This window comes from Musca autumnalis, unplaced genomic scaffold (assembly GCF_047663935.1).
Source record: "Musca autumnalis isolate F117 unplaced genomic scaffold, ASM4766393v1 scaffold_3, whole genome shotgun sequence".
In the NCBI taxonomy this organism is placed as follows: domain Eukaryota; kingdom Metazoa; phylum Arthropoda; class Insecta; order Diptera; family Muscidae; genus Musca; species Musca autumnalis.
Window position 1 is genome coordinate 127,188,179 of NW_027411866.1, and position 24,920 is coordinate 127,213,098.

The 24,920-nt window shown below is 36.7% G+C and overlaps 1 protein-coding gene across 1 annotated transcript; it reads left to right on the forward strand.

The window, feature by feature from the left end:
* The first annotated feature begins 142 nt into the window (after positions 1-142).
* Positions 143-24,920, forward strand: LOC141397698 (ATP-binding cassette sub-family A member 17-like). The gene is made up of 13 exons (XM_073974335.1): positions 143-402; positions 599-1,142; positions 10,052-10,195; positions 10,268-11,524; positions 16,309-17,114; positions 17,175-17,518; positions 17,581-17,706; positions 17,765-17,980; positions 19,910-20,048; positions 20,112-20,297; positions 20,362-21,039; positions 21,097-21,162; positions 24,643-24,920. Exons 1-13 carry the CDS (start codon positions 164-166, stop codon positions 24,887-24,889), a joined length of 4,992 nt encoding a protein of 1,663 aa, XP_073830436.1. The 5' UTR covers positions 143-163; the 3' UTR covers positions 24,890-24,920.

Here is a 24,920-nt window from a genome sequence, read left to right on the forward strand (position 1 = left end):
TATATGGCTGCACCATCCCGAACGCAGTTGAGCAGTAATAGATGGGCGATGTTCTCCGATGAGGGATTGTTCTATCATGAGAGTTTTGACTAGGAAAAAACCATTCTGAACCACTATGCGACATGGTAACCCTGTTATTTTAAACAAAAATATATTTTTGAAGATGTTGTCGAGAAGCAAAAAAATAGTTATTTTGCTAAAAATCAATATCAAACAAGACATACGATCGTGGATATATTTCGTCCTGGAATTGGCGATAATAATAGCGGGGTTTTTCATAATACTATTGCTAAATTATAATCATGTCTTCGGAGGTTCCGAAACACAGTACGAGGCTGAGAATTGGAATAATACAATTGTGAATGAAAACAGTATGGAGATTAAAGATATTTCGGATTTACAGTAAGTATAAACTTTATAAGATTTTTGATTTCGAGATCCTGGGCTATATATCTACATACATTATATGTATATTAATCGCTATTTAAAATAATCCAATTAAAAAACCGATGAAAAAATATACTCCCATCGATATTACTGATCTAATATACGCAACCTGTATTACGCCCTAATTATTAATTGTTTTTCTTTTCCACAGAAAAATCATGAATGGCTCTTTACAAAACATATTCTATTACCCTATTCAAGAAACAACTACCACCATAATGCAAAATGTCTCCACATCATTAAGCCTCGCAGATGATCCCCAGGGCTTTGAGAGTGAAATCCAAATGACATATAATTTTAATAAAAATTCAACATTGGCTGCTGTGATATTTCATGAATATACTTCCAACTCTTTATCCATAACCTTAAGATTTCCCGCACCATTTCGCACTTTAAAAAATACGAATGGAAATTGTTGGAGCCGCCAGTGTTTTTGGTCATCAACACAAAATATGGATAATATGGGATTTGAGAACTTATATGCAAAGGAGGGGTTCTTACAGCTCCAACATTCAATTTTCAAGGCATGGTTGAAGTTCTATGACAAAGGCGCAGAGGTGCAACTTCCTTCAATAAGTTTTAATTCATTTCAATCTAATAGCGAGAATACAAGCGGAAGTCAAGGCAATGCAAGCAATTTCATCTGGACTTTTTATTATTTTATATATTTTGTACCATTTCTGAATTTGGTGTGGGTAAGTATGAAACAAAAAATAAAACAAGTAAGAACGGCGTTAAGTTCGGCCAGGCCGAACTTGCTATATCCTCCACCACGAGTTATATTGAAGTAAAATGGAACAATTTCAAATTTCAGCAAGTTCGGTAAAACAATGTGCCTGACCTTCAAAATACCGAACTTCGGCAGGTACCGTTTTTAGACTCAATGAAGACTAAATACCAAATTTCCGATATTTCGGTAAAACCTTCAAAATACCGAAAATCAAGAGGTTCGCTTCTATGGGGATATAGGAACCCACCGAGTAGCTGGAATATTTTATAACCCCATGGAAGACTACCTCCAACAAAGACTAAATACCAAATTTCAGCCATTTTGGTGGGTTGCTGTGGGCCACAACCTTCAAAATACCGAAAATCGGGAGGTTCCGTTCTATTAGGGCTATATGAAGGACTGGACCTATAACAACAAATTTCATACGGAACGTTCAATACCGCAAATGAAGTCCAAATACCAAATGTTAGCGATTTCGGTTCGATTTGGAATATTGAGGCCACAACCTTCAAAACACTGAAAATCGGGAGGTTCGTCCTATGGGGGCTATATAAAGACGTGGAACTATACCGAAACATTTCATATGGAAGGTTTTATACCCCAAATGAAGACCAAATACCAAATTTCAGCCATTTGGGTGGAGTATTGGTCACAGCAAAATACCGATAATCGGAGGTACCGTTCTATGGGCGGTCTATATGAAGGCGTGAACCTATACCGACAAATTTCTGGGGGAAAGTTTTATACCCCCAACGAAGACAAAGTACCAAATTTCATCCATTTCGGTGTGATAATGAAGCTAAAACCTTCAAAATACCGAAAATCGGGTGGTACCGCTCTATAAAAACGTGCTATATAAAAACGTGGACCGATGTCGCCCATTTGCAATACCAAACATCCTAGGAATAATAGAAACTTCTATACGAAATTATGTCATGTTCACACGAGCGTTTCAATTACGTTGTTCGCCTGTCGAACGACGTACACGAATTAACCCGTTTCCACGACACCATTTGTAATTAACAGAAACATAAACAAATTTTCCTTCATTTTTGTTTCCTTGTTTTTACGAAAATCTGAACCGAAAACACAACAAATATATATTAAATGAATAGGAAAAGCAATAGACTTTCCTTCAAATGTATCTTCTATATTTAACTACACACATTTCATTAATTTGTTCCATATATTCTGAATAATTTTTTATTTTCAATATATTTTTATGTTTCTATTTTCAAAATTAAAGAGAGAGAGACATGTCAAACAATGTTTGTGTATACAGACTTTCAGTTATTTCTTTCCTTTTTGTTTCTGATTTTTTTACGCGATTTTGAACTAATGGACAATAAATGTGTGTGGAATTAAGAAGGAAACACAACCATCTTCCTTCTGCATCTATATAAAATGTTTAGTTCATTAATTTTCATTCATCTTTTTCCTTTTTTCTAAAAATTTTTGTGTTTTCAACAAATTTTTCAATTTTGAATTTAGACATGTCATAATTAATTTTTTCGATAAATTCTCTCATTTGTTAGGGATGGGACATAATTATTCGTCGTTCAGAGAGTATTTCTAATCGAACAACGTAGAAAAATCGTCGTTCGTTCATAGAATTTTGTGTGGGGAAATAAGTAATTTATTCGTAGTTATGGGTTGAACAACGAATAGAGAACGAACGACGTACCGTGGAAACGGGCTATTACGAGCTGTGTCTTTATTTCAACAGACGGACGTGGTTATATCGACTTAGAATTTTACCCTGATCAAGAATATATATGAGTAATAGTACGTTTATATATAACCGGATTTAACAAACCCACTGGGTTTCAAATGCCAATTCCTTTGCGTCAAATAAATCCTCGTTAAGAAGGTTAACCCTGTAAAAGACTATAATATTAAAATGGCCTAAAGGACAAAAAAAAAAAATTAGTTTCCATGAAGCCAAGGTTAGGGCTATTATTGTAGTTTACAAGTAACTATGACTATTACTGGATCAAATTAAGTGTTTTTGATAAAAACAATTTAATTTGACAAAAACAATTTAATTTGCGTGGAAGTGATGACCGCTTAAATGAATAAACATTGGCAAAAACACGTTGAAAATATCGAGGTTTTTTACATTGCTATTCAATTGCTGGTTAAACCATTCAAATGACGAACATCGTCCAAAGTAAAAGTAGAAGAATACAAAATGAAGATTACACTTCTAATGTATCACTTTTCAAAATTTCCACTGCATCCACCTTTTATGGATGCTGGCATTTTGAAGCCGGATTTTAGGTATTCTTTGTATTTTTGATTTAACTTGCACGCACACTCGGGTATTTCAAAAAACCAATCAGAAAAACCAAAGAACTCGCGATTACGCATAATTTGATATGTAAATAGACTATGTAGCCCACACAGCATCACCGTAATTTTGAGTGCAATATTTTTTCTAAAAAACTATTTTTTATTTACAATATCCCTTTGAGTGTGCTGGTACCACGCGATATTTTAGTTTTTCGGCGGTCCATAGATCGTGAAAACTGCAACAATTTAAAAATTTGCGAAAAATGTTTTTGAAATTATCGCAGATTGATTCGCATTTTTTGTGGATCGTTTCTTTTTCGGTTAAGAAATCGACACATCACTCGCGTTTTTGCGAAAACAGAGGTTTAAAAACTTAAGCGGTATGGAAACTGTATTCGATTTATCCCAAAAATACTGTGTGATGCTACATCGACGGTTGTTGATGGATTTTATTAAAATAGGTTTAGATCCATGTATTTTTTCACGGTTGATAGTGAAATCGGATTCGCATAAAAAGTGTGTGCACTTTGGGCAAATTATTAGCGTTATACAATTTTTTCCACACTAAACTTCAGACGATGCTACATCGCCGCCGCCAAAGTAAATATTGGTAAATTTTTACAAATGAAAAGAAAACAATTCGTTGTATCGGGAAGCCACATGCGCAACATGTGATTTTGGTGATTTCGCGGTTTACACGCATTTCAAAATGTATATTACCCGATGCAGTTTTCCTTCAAAATTATTCCCCATTGAAAGGTACCCAACATTTATATAAACATCTTCCCTTTCTTCCTCAAGATGTTAGCGTGTATTCGGGAAGTGATTACAATAATAAATGTGCGTTTTCGCGTGTATTTTACCTAAAATAGATGAATAACTGCGTCCGCTAAACAGATTTGTAAAGTTTTGGTTTCATTTGAATCTTCGCGATGTTTAGATTACGTACATATTATATATATATATATATATATATATATATATATATATATATATATATATATTTAAGATACATAAACGGATTGAATTTTATTAAAATATGTTGCCCAGCATGGTGTTGTGGTTGTTGTTGAGTTGTATTTGTTGTAGTATTTACTTTACCTTATATTTGTTCAACCATGGTTGCACACTACCAATTTTTTTAATTCTTATTTTCGGTGAAAATTTACAACTTTTTCACTAAAGTTATGGGACCTCAGTAATCAATTCCAATGTTTCTCAATATAATGAGTAGCGCTTTTATAAGATTTTTTCTTATTATCAGAATTGAAGCCGCTATAACTTTTACGCGCAATAACCGAAATTAGTATCTCGAACAGATTTGAAAATGTAAAAAAAATCTTTCGTGTAGCTTAAAAAATTTTAAATTTTTTTTCGATGGAAAACTAAAAAATTTTGTAATTAATTGGATTAATCGAGCTAACATGGCCTAAGGAGTTTTGTATTGAAAAATGAATTCTAGCGAAATACCACACACTCAACCATTACGCTACGATCGTTTCGCCTGGTGGTTTAAGCCAGGCTCATCAGGCGTATTTGAATGCTAATGGCTAGAAGACAAAGGCTGATTTTAATAACTTCTATTTATACAAACATTTTTACAAATTTGTAATTATGAAGTATTTATTGAAGTCTTTTTCTTTATCGAGATCTCAGCGTTCCAAGCCACTGCCAATGTATCATATCAACAAACTAGTCGACATGATATCCAAAACTTCAAAAACTGAAGGCATTACAATTCATGAAGGAAACCCCCCTTCGATTGCATATGTGTATGTATTGAGAAAATGATTCCTAGACAAGACACTAGGGTGACTTGATAAAGAAAAAGACTTCAAGAAATACTTCATAATTACAAATTTGTAAAAATGTTTGTATAAATAGAAGATATCAAAATCAGCCTTTGTCTTCTAGCCATTAGCATTCAAATACGCCTGATGAGCCTGGCTTAAACCACCAGGCGAAACGATCGTAGCGTAATGGTTGAGTGTGTGGCATTTCGCTAGAATTCATTTTTCAATACAAAACTCCTTAGGCCATGTTAGCTCGATTAATCCAATTAATTACACTGTGCAACAAAATGGAGCTCAAAGTCTGGGGGGTGGAAAATTCCTATTGGAGATGAAAGCCCTTGTTGAGTATATACAGAACCCCGAAGGACAGATTCGCCGTGAGTCGAACTTTCGCGATATGGCGTGATGAATATTTTGCTGGAGACCCTAAAAGCCATCTGGAATCAGCGTTATATCTTTGTTCGCTGTTGTTTAAGCTTATATTTAAGATGACATGTCTACAGTCAAATCAAATGAGGATTTTTTTCGTATAACATTTCGACCTTCTAACTCGCTTCCTTCAATGTCCTTTTCGTCCTTTATTTCAAGAACCGTAATAAAAGTGGTACAAGATGACATTTTTTCGCTTCGAAATATTCTACAAAAATGTGGCTCGGAAGATTTTAGGTACGGTTCCCAAAGACATAAAATCGATCAAATCTTGTTTAAGCGGTCATTTTTCACTTTTACCAGATTCTTGCTCAGACAGCCCTATATCTATTTATTTCAATATATTATTGTTAACCTATTGACGACCGAGAATTCTCGGAGTCCTTAAAACTGTTGCATCTCGTTTTGCTAAGCACGTTAATTTAATAATTTTTTGGAATAAAGATCCGGATATCCGAATTATGGAACCGGTTATTCTCATATTAAAACCGAATTTTTATCCGGTTGTTATGAACCGATTAAGCGTATATGTATATCATTAGAAAGCTATTAAAATTGTCAATCAGATATGATTAATATGCATTAGATATTTAAGCGGCTTTGGTGCTGGAACAAAAAAACCGTATTTTCGAACCGTTTCTTAACGTTTGTGAGGATACATTTCTGTGCGTGAAAAATATTATTATCATGACCTGGGGGGTGGAAAATTCTTTTTGGAGGTGAAAGCTCTTGGTGAGGACATACAGAATCCTGAAGGGCAGATCCGCCGTGAGTCCAACATTTGAGTTATGGCGGGTTGAATTCTTGGATGGTGACCCATTATTGCAAGTGTAAAAAGTTACGTAACTGAATTTCAAGTGGGTTTAGGGTTCTACTGGGACAGTATGTCAAATCGATTTAAGACGATTTCTGTAGAACATTTTGTGTCTTACTCTTATCATGCTTTGTTGTTTATGTCCTTGTTGTTGAAAAAGGTATAAAAATATACTTTAAAAATTCATCCGATTTGGCTAGGGCATGTCACGAAAATAATCTTACGCCGACATAGCACATATTGTCCCAGAAGAACTCTAAACCCACTTGAAATTCAGTTACGTAACTTTTTACACTTGCAATAATGGGTCACCATCCCAGAATTCAACCCGCCATAACTCAAATGTTGGACTCACGGCGGATCTGCCCTTCAGGATTCTGTATGTCCTCACCAAGAGCTTTCACCTCCAAAAAGAATTTTTCACCCCCCAGGTCATGATCATAATTTTTTTCACGCACAGAAATGTCTCCCCACAAACGTTAAGAAACGGTTCGAAAATACGGTTTTTTTGTTCCAGCACCATAACCGCTTAAAACGTCTAATGCATATTAGTCATATCTGTTGGACAATTTTAATAGCTTTCTAATGATATACATATACGGTTAATCGGTTCATAAAAACCGGATAAAAATTCGGTTTTAATATCAGAATAACCGGTTCCATAAATCGGATATCCGGATCATTATCCAAAAAAATTATTAAATTAAAGTGCTTAGCAAAACGAGATGCAACAGTTTTTATGACTCCGAGAATTCTCGATCGTCAATATGTTAACAATAATATATTGAAATAAATAGATATAGGGCTGTCTGAGCAAGATTCGGGTAAAAGTGAAAAACGCTTAAACAAGATTTTATCGATTTTATGTCCTTGGGAACCGTACCTAAAATCTTCCGAGCCACAATTTAGTAGAATATTTCGAAGCGGAAAAATGTCATCTTGTACCACTTTTATTACGGTTCTTGAAATAAAGGACGAAAAGGACATTGAAGGAAGCGTGTTAGAAGGTCGAAATGTTCTACGAAAAAAATCCTCATTTGATTTGACTGTAGACATGTCATCTTAAATATAAGCTTAAACAACAGCGAACAAAGATATAACGCTGATTCCAGATGGCTTTTAGGGTCTCCAGCAAAATATTCAACACGTCATATCGCGAAAGTTCGACTCACGGCGAATCTGTCCTTCGGTGTTCTGTATATACTCAACAAGGGCTTTCACCTCCAATAGGAATTTTCCACCCCCCAAAATTTCGGTTCACAGTGTTATTTAAAAACTTTCATAAATAATGGCCTTCGTCCTAAAAAGACAATAATAAATAAAAAATTTTGTCTTTTCCTCATATGGTTAAAACCAAAAATGCTTTACAATCGATGTATCCGAGTTTCACCCATTCAGAATTCGCGAACTGTTAACATAATCTATATAGTATGACTGAAATTCTTTAAAATGAAGTGTTTTAGGAGGGATCCCATAATGCAACCATTAAAATTAATTTACGTGGAAGTTGTGTTTAACATCAATGTAGAAAAATGGGTTGAAGCCAACAAGTTTTTCATGCTCCCTTTCGATTTCTGGCTTAACATTAAATTTTTTAGACCTATGCCCAAAGAAAGAATCACAGAATACTCCATGGGCAACATGATATTAGTGTATGATTTTTCGATGTATGTATCCACCTAAAATGTATGCTGACATTTTGAAGACGGAATTTCGGGATTTTTTGAATTTTTTAATAATCCGGACGCGCAACTGGATAATATTCAAAACCCATAATATGATTATAGAACTCGTGATTTTACGTCGTTTAATGTACATATATCTCATGAGTGTGCTCCTTAAAGTATCCTAGTAACTGCAATCTAAAATCCAAAATTTGATGCGTGAATTTTCTCAAAAAAATCTATTTTTTGCGTTTAAAAGTTACAAGTGTCATTCAATTTTCTTTGAACACCGCGTGAATTTTTTTTTACGCGACGGATCTAATGAGCCCTTCCGCGATCGAATCCATCCACTAAATCGCGGATATAGATACCTTGAAAATAGGAAAATCAGCAAAAATATATTTGGACAAATCCAAAAATGGATGCGTATCAACTGATTTTAACTAATTCGCGATTAATAGGGTTTTTAATTTGCACATTTTTTTGAATGATTGTAATTTCAATATGAAAAACTTCTCCACAAGTGGTGTTTTAAGACACGCCGTTCGGACTCGGCGATAAACAGTAGGCCCCATATCATTGAGCTAAATATGAATCAGGTGCACTCATTGATATGTGAGAAGTCTCCCTTGTCCCGTATGGGATGTTGTGGAACAATGTGTTTTGTTTTTTGTGTTGTAATTTCAATATAATACCCCGTTTATATATAACCGGATTTAACAAACCGACTGGGTTTTAAATGTCAATTCCATTGCTTATATTTCAAACAAATCCTCTCAAAGAAGGTTAACCCTGCAAAAAGCTCTAATATAAACAGCATATTACTCTTAATTTCCTATCCTTATAAGTTATCACAGTAAGCAACTTTCGCGATGCTAAACCACATTTCTTGGTGAACTTTTAGTAGATTACATTAATTATTTTATGAGATTTTAGCGAAATAGTTGGAGAACTCCCAAATATTTTTTTCTAATTTTTCGAATCAAACCAAAAAATATATTTGCAACAATATTGTCTAACAATAAGTTTTTCTCTTTTGTTTTTGCTATAAAATGCAATTTATGTACCCAATCTCTATAAATTTGGTTTCATATTTTTCTAAGCATTGTCTAGATTCCGCAGATATTTTTTAATTTATTTTCTGGGGATTTGTAAGGACTCTGGGACAGGATAATTTGGATTTACTTCAATATTTGTTTATTATTTGTTGATTTTCCGCGAAAATAATAATAAATTTAGTAAATATTTAAACTGTACGAATAGATATGGAATGCTGTTAACGATTTATGCATAAATTTTCTAATAACAACAAATAAGACATTTTTATACCCTACACCACTATGTGGGGAGGGTATTATAAGTTGGTGTTGGCCAAAAAGTTTGCAACGCATCGAAATAATGGTCGTAGACCCATACATATATACCAAAATGAGTGTCTCAACGAGCTGAGTCGATCTGGCTACGGGTATCCGTTTGTCCGTCCGTCCGTTCGTTTGTCCATCTAAACCGATCGTCACCAAATTTTGGGTGTTGATGAAGGAAAGAAGCCTATTGATTTTGGTAATGGTCGGATAATATTCAGGGGTAGGAATGGGCAAAAAACTTATTTGGGGAAAAAGTCAACATTTTATATCAAAACGAATATCTTCGCTTCTGTATGGGATATATCAAAAGCAACAAAAATTATAATTTTGACCAAGAAAGTCGATCCCTCTATGAGGCGGCTATTTGTTGTGTATCAGTTCATGTTTATGCGCCCAATCAGTCAATCGGGTGCGAACTTCTGGTGAAACAACATATTTGTCTGCGTCGATTTTTGCTTCGATATTTTTTATTTGTTTTTAATCTCTTTATTATATTGAGAATTTTGTTGTTGTTTTAGAAAGTAGCAAAAGAAGCTGAAAATGGCATTCAAGGTCATAACTACGTCTACGGAATATCATATATGGATTACTGGTTTGGGCACTTTTTAGTTGCATTTGTTCATTTTATGATTATCAATTTGCTGATCTTAGGATTCTTAATGGTAAGATGAACTATGAAATCGGAAATCCAATATCCTTGGAAATTATTTAAAAAATTTAAATTTTTGTTTCAGATTGAACAGTCCTACATTGGCGCCTACATCGGGCAATATTGTGGTTCTCTTCTATTGTTTCTGATATTCCACAGTTCCAGTTTACTTTTAAACGCTTTCGTTTTAGCCACATTATTGGGGAAAAATACAAAATCTGCCCTGCTCTTTGCCACCTCTTTATGGCTGGCTAGCTATGTAATCTTTTCAATAAAACTTGGAAACTCAGAGGCAATAGATTTCCAAATTGTACTCTATTTCTTGATATTTCCCAATAACTTCTTTCCATTCGGTCTACAATATTTGGAGGAACACATGAAAGAGAAGGAGGAGGACTCATACAAATTTTGGCTGCTACTGCTTGTACAAATGTGTGCCTTTGTATTTTATTGCTGCTGTCTTCAGTTTCTAAAGCCCAGATGTAGAGGATGTCCAGAGGAGTCCAAGGGTCACCTTCAAGAAAATACAAATAATAAACAAGAGTTTCTAAATGAGACCACCTCTTCCTTTTTCACTTATGCCCACAAAGACAACAATTGGAAAACATTTGAATATGGGCCATTGGAAGGTCATCTATTGATGCTGCAGAATGTCTCAACATTTCAAAATAATTTTCGCTCGTCAAATCCCTCGTTGCAGAACATATCAATGAGAATATTTGAAAATGAAATATCAGTAATTTTGGGGCCAAATGGTAGTGGAAAAAGTGCATTCATTTCCCTTTTGGCAGGTAGACTAAAATATGAGGGCAGCATTTTCTACAACCACAATAAAGAAATTAGCAAAAACTGGTCGGATTATTCAACAAATATCGATGTGTCAACGGACCATAATAGTCTTTATGATCATTTGACAGTATCAGAACAATTGAAGTTTGTTCTGCTTCTTAAACACAAAGAAACTGATGGTGATGATGCTTTACAAAGAGAACTAAACAAATGGTTGTTGGTTTTGAAACCCCTATTGAATCATTCCGAACAAATCATTCGAACTTTGAATTTTGATCAAAAGAAGCTAGTAGAGCTTTGTTGCATATTGTCGGGAAATACAAAAGTGATTTTACTGGACGAACCCACAAATCACTTGGAATTGGAGAACCGTCATATGTATTGGAATATATTGAGACAAGAGAGAAAAACCCGGGCCATAATCATGACCACGTCATCGATTGATGAAGCTAATGAAATTGCAGATCGCATTGGTATTTTAAATTCGGGTAAATTAATGGCATGGTGTACACCTTACTATTTGAGGAACAATCTTAGCAAGGGAATATATTTGGTGAGTAAAGAAAGACAACAGAAGACATGTCTTCTATAGACAACAGAAGACCTCTTGGGGTCTTCCATAGACAACAGAAGACCTCTTGAGGTCTTCCATTGACAACAGAAGACCTCTTAAGGTCTTCCATAGACAACATAAGACCTCTGGAGGTCTTCTATAGAAAACAGAGGACCTCTTGAAGTCTTCTTTAGACAACACAAAATCTCTCGAGGTTTTCTTTAGACAAAACAAGACCTCTAGGACCCCTATAAGCAACAGAAGACTTCTTGAGGTCCTCCACAGACCGCAGAAGACCTCTTGAGGTCCTCTATAGAAATGAGAAGATCTTGTAAGGAATTATATAGAGAACAGAGGTCTCTTGAGATATTCTATAGACATCATCAGACCTCTTGAGGTCTTCTATAGACAAAAGATAGCTCGGTAGATGAAATAAATAAATAAATAAATAAATAAAGGTCTTCTATGTACAGAAGACCTCTTGAAGTCTTCTACAGATAAACAGAAGACCCCTTGAAGTCTTCTATAGACAAAAGACCTCTTGAGGTCTTCTATAGACAGAAGACACCTTGAGGTCTTCTATAGACAGAAGACACCTTGAGGTCTTCTAAAGACAGAATACCTCTTGAGGTCTTCTATAGACAGAAGACCTCTTGAGGTCTTCTATAGGCAGAAGACCTGTTGAGGTCTTCTATAGACAGAAGACCTCTTGAGGTCTTCTATAGACAGAAGACCTCTTGAGGTCTTCTATAGACAGAAGACCTCTTGAGGTCTTCTATAGACAGAAGACTTCTTGAGATCTTCTATAGACAGAAGACCTCTTGAGGTCCTCTATAGACAGAAGACCTCATGAAGTCTTCTACAAATAAACAGAAGACCTCTTGAGGTCTTCTATAGAAGAAGACCTCTTGAGGTCTTCTATACACAGGAGACTTCGTGAGGTCTTTTATAGACAGAAGACCTCTTGAGGTCTTCTATAGACAGAAGACATCTTGAGGTCTTCTATAGACAGAATACCTCTTGAGGTCTTCTATATACAGAAGACCTCTTGAGGTGTTCTATAGACAGAAGACCTCTTGATGTCTTCTATAGACAGAAGACCTCTTGATGTCTTCTATAGACAGAAGACCTCTTGATGTCTTCTATAGACAGAAGACCTCTTGATGTCATCTATAGACAGAAGACATCTTGAGGTCTTTTATAGACAGAAGACCTCTTGAAGTCTTCTACAGATAAACAGAAGGCACCTTGAGGTCTTCTATAGACAGAAGACCTCTTGAGGTCTTCTATAAACAAAAGATATCTTCTGTAGACAGAACACCTCTTGAGGTCTTCTATGGACAGAAGATCTCTTGAGGTCTTCTATAGACAGAAGACCTCTTGAAGTCTTCTACAGATAAACAGAAAGCACCTTGAGGTCTTCTATAAACAAAAGATCTCTTGAGGTCTTCTATAGACAGAAGACCTCATGAAGTCTTCTACAGATAAACAGAAGGCACCTTGAGGTCTTCTATAGACAGAAGACCTCTTGAGGTCTTCTATAGACAGAAGACCTCTTGAGGTCTTCTATAGACAGAAGACCTCTTGAGGTCTTCTATAGACAGAAGACCTCTTGAGGTCTTCTATAGACAGAAGACCTCTTGAGGTCTTCTATAGACAGAAGACCTCTTGAGGTCTTCTATACACAGGAGACTTCGTGAGGTCTTTTATAGACAGAAGACGCCTTGAGGTCTTCTATAGACAGAAGACATCTTGAGGTCTATTATAGACAGAAGACCTATTGAAGTCTTCTACAGATAAAGAGAAGGCACCTTGAGGTTTTCTATAGACAGAAGACCTCTTGAGGTCTTCTATAAACAAAAGATCTCTTGAGGTCTTCTATAGACAGAAGACCTCATGAGGTCTTCTACAGATAAACAGAAGACACCTTGAGGTCTTCTATAGACAGAAGACCTCTTGAGGTCTTCTATAAACAAAAGATCTCGTGAGGTCTTCTATGTACAGAAGACCTCTTGAAGTCTTCTACAGATAAACAGAAGGCACCTTGAGGTATTTGAAGACAGAAGACCTCTTGAGGTCTTCTATAAACAAAATACCTCTTGAGGTCTTCTATACACAGGAGACTTCGTGAGGTCTTCTATAGACAGAAGACGCCTTGAGGTCTTCTATAGACAGAAGACATCTTGAGGTCGTTTTATAGACAGAAGACCTCTTGAAGTCTTCTATAGATAAACAGAAGGCACCTTGAGGTCTTCTATAGACAGAAGACCTCTTGAGGTCTTCTATAAACAAAAGATCTCTTGAGGTCTTCTTTAGACAGAAGACCTCATGAAGTCTTCTACAGATAAACAGAAGACACCTTGAGGTCTTCTATAGACAGAACATCTCTAGAGGTCTTCTGTAGACAGAACACCTCTTGAGGTATTCTATGGACAGAAGATCTCTTGAGGTATTCTATAGACAGAAGACTTCTTGAAGTCTTCTATAGACAGAAGACTTCTTGAAGTCTTCTATAGCAGAAGACTTCTTGAAGTCTTCTATAGACAGAAGACCTCTTGAGGTCTTCTATAAACAAAAGATCTCTTGAGGTCTTTTATAGACAGAAGACCTCATGAAGTCTTCTACAGATAAACAGAAGACACCTTGAGGTCTTCTATAGACAGAACATCTCTAGAGGTCTTCTATAGACAGAAGACCTCTTGAGGTCTTCTATAGACAGAAGATCTCTTGAGGTCTTCTATAGACAGAAGAACTCTTTAAGTCTTCTACAGATAAACAGAAGACACCTTGAGGTCTTCTATAGACAGAAGACTTCTTGAGGTATTCTATAAACGGAAGACTTCTTGAGGTCTTCTGTAGGCAGAACACCTCCAGAGAAAACTTCTTGAAGTCTTCTATAGCCAACAGAAGACCTCTCGACGTCTTCTACAGTCAATAGAAGACCTCTCATGGCCTCCTGTAGACAACAGAACACCTGTTGAGGTCTTCTATAGACAACAGAAGACATCTTGAGGTCATCTATAGACAGACAGAAGACCTCTTCAGGTCTTCTATAGACCGACAGAAGACCTTTAGGTCTTCTATAGATATAAGACCTCTTGAGATCTTCTATAGACAGAAGAAGAAGACCTCTTTAGGTCTTCTATAGACAGGAGGCTTCGTGAGGTATTTTATAGACAGAAGACCCCTTGAGGTCTTCTACAGATAGAAAACCTCTTGAGGTCTTCTATAGACAGAAAACTTCTTGAAGTCTTCTATAGCCAAAAGAAGACTTGTTGTTGTCTTCTATAGACAACAGAAGACCTCTTGAGGTCCACTAGTGAAAAGAACGGACGCCCCTTGATGTCTTCTACAGAAGGGACGACTCTTGATGTCTTCTACAGAGAACACAAGAGCTCATGAGGTTTTCTTTAGACAGCAGAATATCTCTTGAGATAATCTATAGATAAGAGAAGATTTCTTGAGGTCTTTTAGAGACAACAAAAGACCCCATGATGTATTCTTAAAAAAAAAGAAAACCTCTTGAGGTCTTCTTTAGATAACAGAAAACCTCTTAAGGTTTTCATATCCAACAGAAGATCTCTCGAGGTCTTCTACAGATGGAATTTATCTTGTGGTATTCTTTAGACAACAGAAGACCAGAGAAGTGCGCAAGTAGCTGATTTTGACACTCATAAGCCACATGCTGAAAAACAAGCGTATGTGCGGCTTGCTACTCTAAAAAATAAATGCAAGTTTTGCATTTATTGTACGAGTGTGGCTAGCCACTCAAAAAATAAGTTGTTTAAAAATGGATATTTTTTGACACTTGCGTATGCTTTGCCAAGTAGTTTTAAATACGCAATAAGTCCCAATTTACATTAGGCGAGTTTACTTGCGGCAATTGTCAGTTTGTGGGTGAGAGAGGGTGTTGAGAGGCAAAGGGTTACCATATACCTCACCTCTCTCTCCATCAAACTGACAATTGCCGCAAGTAAACTCGCCTAATGTAAATTGGGACTAACAATTTCTGTCTTACTTTTTTGCTCATTGCACATCAAGTATTGTTTTCAACCCTTGTAATTCAACCGATTGTCTCGTGCTCTCCGAGAGAATGAGAGCTAAGATCACTGATTTTCAAACGTTAAAAGAACATGCAAAAACACACATAACATTCCAAGCAAATAAAGAAAAGCATACACAAACGAAACAACAACAAATAAAATTACAATTGTTTATTTTTTGTAGTGTTGTGTGTGTGCTTCCACTTGATAAGTCACTTGGCAAACTATCTACGATTGCGAGTTTTGTAACAGTGCAAAATATGATGAATACTTGTTTTACTTATTACGCACAAGCAACGGTCTTGATGCGTCGCAAGTATTTTTGGTGGTGGTGGAAAAAATACCGAGTGCGAGAAAACACATGCGTTAAAATAGCAAAAGGCCCAAAAAACTTGTGCGTGCTCAATTGGCTTACGGGGGCAAGTAACTCATTGATGATCTCTGCAGAAGACCTTTTGAGGTCTTTTATAGACAACGGAAGACATCTTAACCTCGTCTTCAGACAACAGATTACCTCATTAGGTCGTTTATAGACAATAGAAAACCTCTTGAGGACTTCTTCTGGCAACAGAAGACCTCTTGAACCCTTCTATAGACAACATATACCTCTTGAGGACTGATTCGTCCAATAGCAGACTTTTTCTTATCTTCTTTAGACAACAGTAAATCTCTTTATACCTTCTTTAGACAAAAGAAGACCTCTGCAGGTCTTTTGACTTATTTTGTATTTCTTCTTTACAGGTCTTGCTTCTTATCCCCGAAACCCCTATTGAACCCATAACTAAGCTCTTGGAAAAATATATATCCAGCATTGCGATACATGTCCAATTTCACGATCGCATCATCTACACTCTACCCTTGCATAAGCGTTCTCAATTTCAAAGAATTTTAATGGATTTGGAAAAGGAAAGTTCCAGCCTGGGAATTTCCAGCATGTATATGACCGGTAATGATATGAATGATGCTTTTATGGAGCTAACGGGAGCCCCAAGGCAATCGCACCCAAATAAAACTGTCATGTCGTTAGATCAGTCAAAACCCTACCCCGTAAAAGAACCAGCCGCAATAGCAGATCCACAAGATCGAAAAATAGCCATGTGGAGAGCTTTGCTCTATAAGAAGCTATTATATCAATCTGCAGACATGATTCCAGTATTTGTAATATTCTTAGCTCTGCTTTTGATAGCCGCAATTCCAAAAATGTTTAACAATTTCAATTCATTGGAGCGTTTAGAGATAGGGCTTATGCCTAATACCAATTTAGATGTATTGCTGCGGAATTGGGAAAATTGTAATTATTTGGAAATAGCTGAAATTAAGGATATGGGTTGTATAAAGTTCCACTGGAAACCCAAGAAGTGGCTTATAAACAATTTGAAATGTGGCAATGAAGAGTATAGGAAAACCCTATTTACGAATTTTGAAAATCGTAACAAAATTGGAGCCGTTGAGAAAGTCAATGCAAGTTCGCTTAAGCTGTGGACAAATAAACAGTTCTTTCATGCCCCTTTATTGGTTTTAAATCTGGCACAAAATGTTATGCTAAGGTAAGAACAAAAATGAGTGTCTTCTCTTCAGATCTTTAGTTTCATGTCTTCTAATTATAGAAACCTTTATCCAAATGAAATACCCAAAGTGGTGCGCATCACAAGTGAGCCTATTTGGGAACCCATGCGCCAGAAAATTGCCTTCAATCGCAACAATAACCCCCACAGCCCAATTATTTGGGGGATCATACTTCCCTTAACCATTTCCAGTTTCAGTGTTATGCTGATCAATGAACGCAGAACCAAAATGCTAACTTTACAACGCCTAGCAGGCATGACAGATGTCCACTTTTGGCTCAGCAATTTCGTATGGGAATATGCAATCTACGAAATGATAACCCTGCTCTATCTGCTAGCAACTAATATTTATATTACAGATGGACCTCAGGGGGAAGCAATTCTAGGTAAGCTGCATAAAATTTTACTGAAAATAGAATAGAAAATAAATAATAAAACTTTTTTATAGTACAATTTAATCTTCTCAGCCTATATGGCCTTGCTTCATTGGCCATGTGTTATGCCCTCTTTCCATGTATAGCGGATAATGAATTTCAAGGTTTTCTGAAAATATTTTTGATACAAATCGTAATGGGTAAGAAAGGGTTGGATTTAAAAATAGGAATATTTCACTTTTATTTAACTTCTTGTAGGTGTCTGCGGATATCTTCTGTTCTATTGGGACCATGTGGATTCCGAAACATTTTGGTATTATTTGTTCATGTTTTCACCCAGTTTTGCCATTTTAGTGGGTATGGGGAATCTTGAGACTGAGAGTAAGGTCAGACAGTTCTGTCACGATACATGTTCCAGAACTAAGGGCTGTCAGTCAGAAGAAAATGGATGTTCATTCGTGCTTCAATGTTGCAGTAAGTTAAAGCCAAAGTATATTGTATGGATAGGTATATATGTAATTTATCCACAAACGTTAATAAGTTATTTATCCCCAAAGGTGGATTAACAATTTATCCACAACCGTGGATTAACAATTTATCCACAAAAGTGAATAAGTAATTTATCCACAAAAGTGAATAAGTAATTTATCCACAATCGTGGACAAGTAGTTTATCTACAAACTTGGATAACTAAATTATCAACAAGCGTGGATAACTAATTTATCAACAAGCGTGGATAATTAATTTACCAACAAGCGTGTATAAGTAATTTATCCACAAACGTGGAGAAGTAATTTATCAACAATCCTGGATAAGTAGTTTATCCACAAACGTGGATAAGTAGTTTATCCACAAACGTGGATAACTAATTTATCAACAAGCGTGGATAAGTAATTTATCCACAAACGTGGATAAGTAATTTATCCACAAACTTGGATAAGTAATTTATCCACAAACCTGGATAAGTAATTTATCCACAAACCTGGATAAGTTATTTATCCACAAACGTGGATAAGTAGTTTATACACAAACTTGGATAACTCATTATCCACAAACGTGGATAATTAATTCATCAACAAGCGTGGATAAGTAATTTATCCACAAATGTGGATAAGTAATTTTCCACAAACGTGGTTAAGTAATTTATATAAATAATAAATATATAAATAATTTATCCACAAACGTGGCTAAGTATTTTATCGACAAACGTGTTTAACTAATTTATCCACAAACGTGTTTAACTAATTTATCCACAAACGTGGATAAGTAATTTATCAAGAAGCATGGATAAGTAATTTATCCACAAATGTGGATAACAAATTTATGTACAAACGTAGATAAGTAGTTTATCTACAAACGTGGATAACTACTTCATCTACAAACGAGGATAAGTAATATATCCACAAAAGTGGATAAGTAATTTATTCATAAAATTGGATAAGTAATTTATCCGCAAAAGTGGATAAGTAATTTATCCCCGAACATGGATAAGTAATTTATCCACAAACGTTGGATAAGTAATTTATCCACAAACGTGGATAAGTATTTTATCGACAAACGTGTTTAACTAATTTATCCACAAACGTGTTTAACTAATTTATCCACAAACGTGGATAAGTCATTTATCAACAAGCGTGGATAAGTAATTTATCCACAAACGTGGATAAGTAATTTATCCACAAACGTGGATAAGTAATTTATCCACAAACGTAGATAAGTAATTTATCCACAAACGTGGATAACTACTTCATCTACAAACGAGGATAAGTAATTTATCCACAAAAGTGGATAAGTAATTTATCCACAAAACATGGATAAGTAATTTATCCACAAAAGCGGATAGGTAATTTGTCCATCAAAGTGGATATGTATGTTATCCACAAAAGTGGATAAGTAATTTATCCACAAACGTGGAGAAGTAATTTATCCGTGGATAAGTAATTTATCCACAAACGTGTTGGTGGCAGCGTATATCTGGTTCAACCACATTTAGGATGGTGCACAAGCCCGCACGACACACTGTACCTTTTCAACTGTTTTGTAGCTTGCGTGCATACAAGCTTACTAACACACTGTCATAATTTGCCAATTTTTTTAATACATTCACATCAGTGACTTCGCTCTTCTTGGTCGGCACTGAGATAGAGTCATAGCCGCATAAAGCAGGAAACCGAACAAATACGAGTTACTACAGTAGCTTTGTGGTTACAACCAATCGAAACAGCCACATTTCTAGGCCCGGATTAAGCAGGAAAATCAAACAGTTTGTTACTAATTATTCTCTCTTCTGGATATGATAAAATTTCACACATAAAATTTCTCATACAAATTGTTCATATAAAATTAACCACCCTGCTGGATTAATTAGTCCATTTTCGTAATATTGATTCATATTATTTTTAGATAAGTCGTTCTTCGAGTGGTCATTTCCGGGCATTTTACCCTCAGTTGTCTTCATGTCACTCACGTTCCTCATTCTATTCACAATTTTGATTTCAATATCGCTATATCAAAAAAAGAAGAAGTATTCTCCTCCGAATAAGTAAGTAATAGGGTAAAATACTGCATTAAAGCTCCGCAGATTACTATTTTTTTATAATAACAGTATCAGACAATTGAAATCAATGTGTTATCCTTATGATGATGATCGGGTTATTGCTGAAAAGGTACGTATATCACAAATGAGCATCGAAGACTGCAGACAATATGCCGTCCTAGTGGATCAATTAGAATATGGCATCCCGCAAGAAAGAAGTCATGTTGTTAAGGTCATTTCATTTACCCTACAAAGGTGAGGAATTTGCAAAGCAGACCTCATTGTAGATTTTATTTCTTATGTAATTTTTCCTTTTCAGATCTGATTGCCTTGGCATCTATGGCGCTTCAAAAAGTGGAAAGACCCACCTAGTTCGCCAACTAATTGGGGAGGAAGGTTTTAGTTTTGGTGAAGTCTACATTTGTGGTAGGGAAATGAAGAAGTTTAACCAAAAGGCCTTGGCAAGTATTGGCTATTCACCGCAACAAAACAATGCAACAGACGCCTACTTCGAAGGGGCCACACCAAGGCAAATATTTTCATTCTTTTTTATGCTGCAAACAGGAGATGCCGAGACGAAATTTATAGAAAATATCAAAGAGCTTTCTGTCACATTCAGTTTACGGAGATACATGAATATTCGCCTCAGCGAATTGCCGTTACACATTAAGCGTCGAATTAGCTTTGCCATTGCCTTAATAGTTAACAATCAAGTGTTGATATTTGATGAGCCTACCAAAGGTTTGGATTCGAGGGAACGTCAGTTTTTGTGGACTTTGATGAAACGGCGAATGCGTGAAAATGGTAATACAATTATTTTCACATCACAAGAATCGGTGGAACTGGAGACTTTGGCAGATTTTATTATTGTCATAAATAAGGGAGAGATGTTGGCCTTAGGTAGTCCACAACTTTTACGGCAGAAATATACACGGGGTTTCTATATGGAGATTAAACTGAAAATGGATGGTACAACTTTGCAGGAAATTGAGGAGAAGTATGTTGGAAATATTCGAATGTTATTTACTTTGAAAGATTTTATTTTGTTCTGTAGCCTACAGAAGGACATGGAAAATCTGCAACGTTTTATATCGTTTCTTCACACGGAATCCGAGCTGATGTAAGTATTGTACGATGGACTTTGATTTTCGATGTAAGAGGTAGTTTACACTATCTATCAATGTCATATGACACGAAATAAAAACATTCCATATCTACCCACGCAGGCAATGTGGAGACGTAATTTTATTACAATTTTGCTGGTGTGGACGCACAAAGTAAATGGCGTAAGGAAAATCCCCAATATTGCACATATTAGCGACTGTATAAAGATGAAAAATTTCATGTCATATGACATTTACATATAGTGTAAACTACCCCTAATCTGAAAAATATAAAGCCTGACCTAAAGGCCTGCGTACATAAGCTGCTTTGCCTGATTGCCTTGCTTACCTGCTTCATTTCTGACGTAATAAAAATAATAGAATAAAGACGAAATTTCGAACTGGGTTGCCATCAGTTGGAAATTGGGTCGGTCTTCTTTGTTCTTTTATTTTTTTATTGAAGCAGCAAAGCAAGGCAATCAGGCAAAGCAGCTTATGTACGCAGGCCTTAAGCCCTCTTCTGACTAACATGTGTGGAGATGGGGTAAAGTATTGTCGTTGGACCCACTTTTAATGGCGCGAAGAAGTGAAATTGCTCAGTATGATTCACCTGTACTATCTTGCCTTCAGAAAAGGTTATTTTGCCTGTGGACAAGAACTTTTATAACATACTCTACTTCTAAAATGACATTCAGCTTTATCATGGCATTTTTGTCAGACGCTTTGAATAGTTTAAGCTGAAAACACATACAACGTTCGAGTAATGTTTTGCGTTGGGCGTTGATAAAAAACAACAACAACAGGACCAAAGTCCGGCGTTGATGTGTTTGTCGGCATATATTTCAAATGCCCAACAGTGTAAAAACGGCCAAAACGACACAAAACTTTACCCAAACGTTGTATGTGTTTTCAGCTTTAGAGTTTGGGATGACATTTACAATATCACCATAGTAAACTGTGGTGGTACTCCGTCTTTGGCCAGAGGAGATCTTATGCGAAGTCATACTCTTCCGTTCATTCTGTCAGGCGGTGGTTATAATATAGGTTAAATGACTTCTTCTGCTCAGCCACATTGTCCGCATATGATCACAGGCCAACCTGTTGGTTGCCAATATTATTTCCCTGTAGATGGTTCGGCGAAGCTAATTTCGAAGCTCATTTGGAAATTTGATTTCACCTCGGGTATTCGATTAAAAGGCATATAGGAAGCGGCTGCTACAGTGATGATGTCCCGAAAAATCCACTCTGCTACCTGAAAATCAGAAAGGTTGGATAGCTCTTTGAAGCGGTGATAGGTAAACTCTGTGAAATTTTGTTTTCTGACGGTTGATGAAAGAACGGAGTTTAGAGCTATGAAATATGATGGTGGTGTTGTTGTTACAGCATATGATATGTTTGTAAGTTCGTTATTCAGCTTAATATGGCTCTGGGTTTATCTCCAGTTCTTTGAATGTGGTATCCACCATATGGTAATTAGGATGGCTCTCATGGTAACACCCGGGCAAGTACTGCAACAAAAGTATGCCATTTTGTTGCTGTACCGGAAGAATCTTTGTCTCCTCGTGTAGATGGTCCACTGGAGACATGAGGAGGCAACCTGTTAAAGTTCTCAGGGCGGCATTCTGACAGGCTCGGAAATTTTTGCGTCTCGTTGCTCTTATATTCGCGAACCAAACTGGCGATGCATAGCTTACCACAGACCTACATATCGCTTTATATGTGGTCAACAAGGTTTCTTTATCTGCACCCCAAATGCTGCCGGCTAGGAACTCGAGGACCTTGTTCCTACATCTCAGCTTGTCGCAGATAGATATGGCATACGCTGACAACATGTAATGCTAGCGAATGTGACCCCTAGGATTTTGGTGCAGTTTGTGCTCGGAATTTTGCTACAATCGAACATGACATTCAACTCTGTTCTTACCTCTGGAATCCATGTGTTGCTCAGAATGGCCGTAGATTTAGTAGCGGATATTTGCATATTCCTTGCGTGGAAAAACATGGAAAAACAAATGACCTGACGACAAGATCGTATAATCATCCGCATACGATCCCAATGTCGTATGTTAAATGCTTTTACAAGTCATGCGCCACAATAACTTTTCTATCACACGGCTTGTTCTGGTTGAGTTCTCGACGCTGGGCAGAACTAAAGTCTCAATGGTCTTTGGTTCGGGTGACAAAAGCGAAATCGGTCTGTTTGTTTGCATTCTTGGGACCATCTTGTCTTTTTTCCAGACTTCGGGAACGATGTTGGTGACTAGTGACAGGTTGAGAGCTTTAGTGAGATGCTCGACTCCCGGAACATTCAGCTGTTTCAGCATTATCATGGAGTTTCCATCAGGGCCCGACGCTTTGGATGATTTAGCATTCCCGATGGTAATCGCAACATCAGCTGTTTCAGCATTATCATGGAGTTTCCATCAGGGCCCGACGCTTTGGATGATTTAGCATTCCCGATGGTAATCGCAACATCATCCATTGTAAATTATTGGAGTTCGTCCTCGACAGGAAGATATCTAATGCGACGTAGCACTTTTCTATTCGCCCTGTCACTTTTAGAGAGCTCGATAAACTGTCGATTGAAAAAAATATCCATCTCTTCGGATCAGTTAGCGTAACGTCGCCAAACGTGACTATCCTCCTTCTTTCCAGGGTTCGAGAGCAACTTAACCGTTGCTCACAACTCACTTATTTCGGCTCTAATGTTGCAACTCTTCAGGTGATTTAACCACTTGTTCCGCTTATGTTCATCGACCAACTTGTTAATTTCCAATGTGAGCTCTCTGCCTCTTGGGTCGCTGGAGTTACCACGACGAAGCCCATCACGTTCATTCGTTTAACCCGCCGCCTCTGCTGGGAACTTTGATCTCACATCGGATATTCGGCTGCCGGAGTGATGTCTCTGAACGTCCTTTCTGTTAGCCCAACATCAGAAAGGTCAGGTCAAACTCGGACAATTGGCTTTCCCATGATTGATGAAAGCGCGGCGTTCAGATGTGATGAAATCGGGCGGTCTGTTGGTCTGACCCAAGAGAAACGACGGGTTGCCAGTTGACGTCATTTGTCAGACCAGATGAAACGATGGTTATATCTGGCGAACCGTGACACTCTCCGCTAATTCTGGCAGTGGCGTCCTCGTTGGCCGTGCAAAACATAGAGCAACCAATCTGCTCAACCAGTACTGGTCGTTTCCGAGGACCGAATCATGATGAGCATTAAAGTCCCGCAAGACCAGACGATTATGACCTTTCAAAAGCGGGCTAATGTTGGACCTTAAACTTGGAGTACAGCTGTTCATGGCGGGATGTATACGTTCAGTAAGTGTGGTTTTGTATGGTCGCTTTATTATTCTTAAGTCGACTTAATCTTGTATTGCATGAGACGAGAACATGCAATACCACCCTCTATGAATATAATCACTATTGTCTCAGCGACTAGAATACAGTCTTCAGAAAATCAATAACTATGTAATTTCTTCTTCTTATATTTTGCAGAAAACGCAACGGCAATGCTTTCAAATATTATTTGCCCATTGTAAATGTTTCCTACTCTTATCTGTTTGGAACTATGGAGAAAAATCGGGAACGTTTAAATATATTGGATTATATGATAAGTCAAGGATCACTAGCGACTGTTTTGGATAACTTGAATAGGTCACGGAAAGAGAGAAGGCCATATAATAGAATTGAGGAAACTGGAGATATTTCAAATAACACCATAACCTCATCGAATCGTAACTAATCAAAAATAAACTTAAGTATGTATACATAAA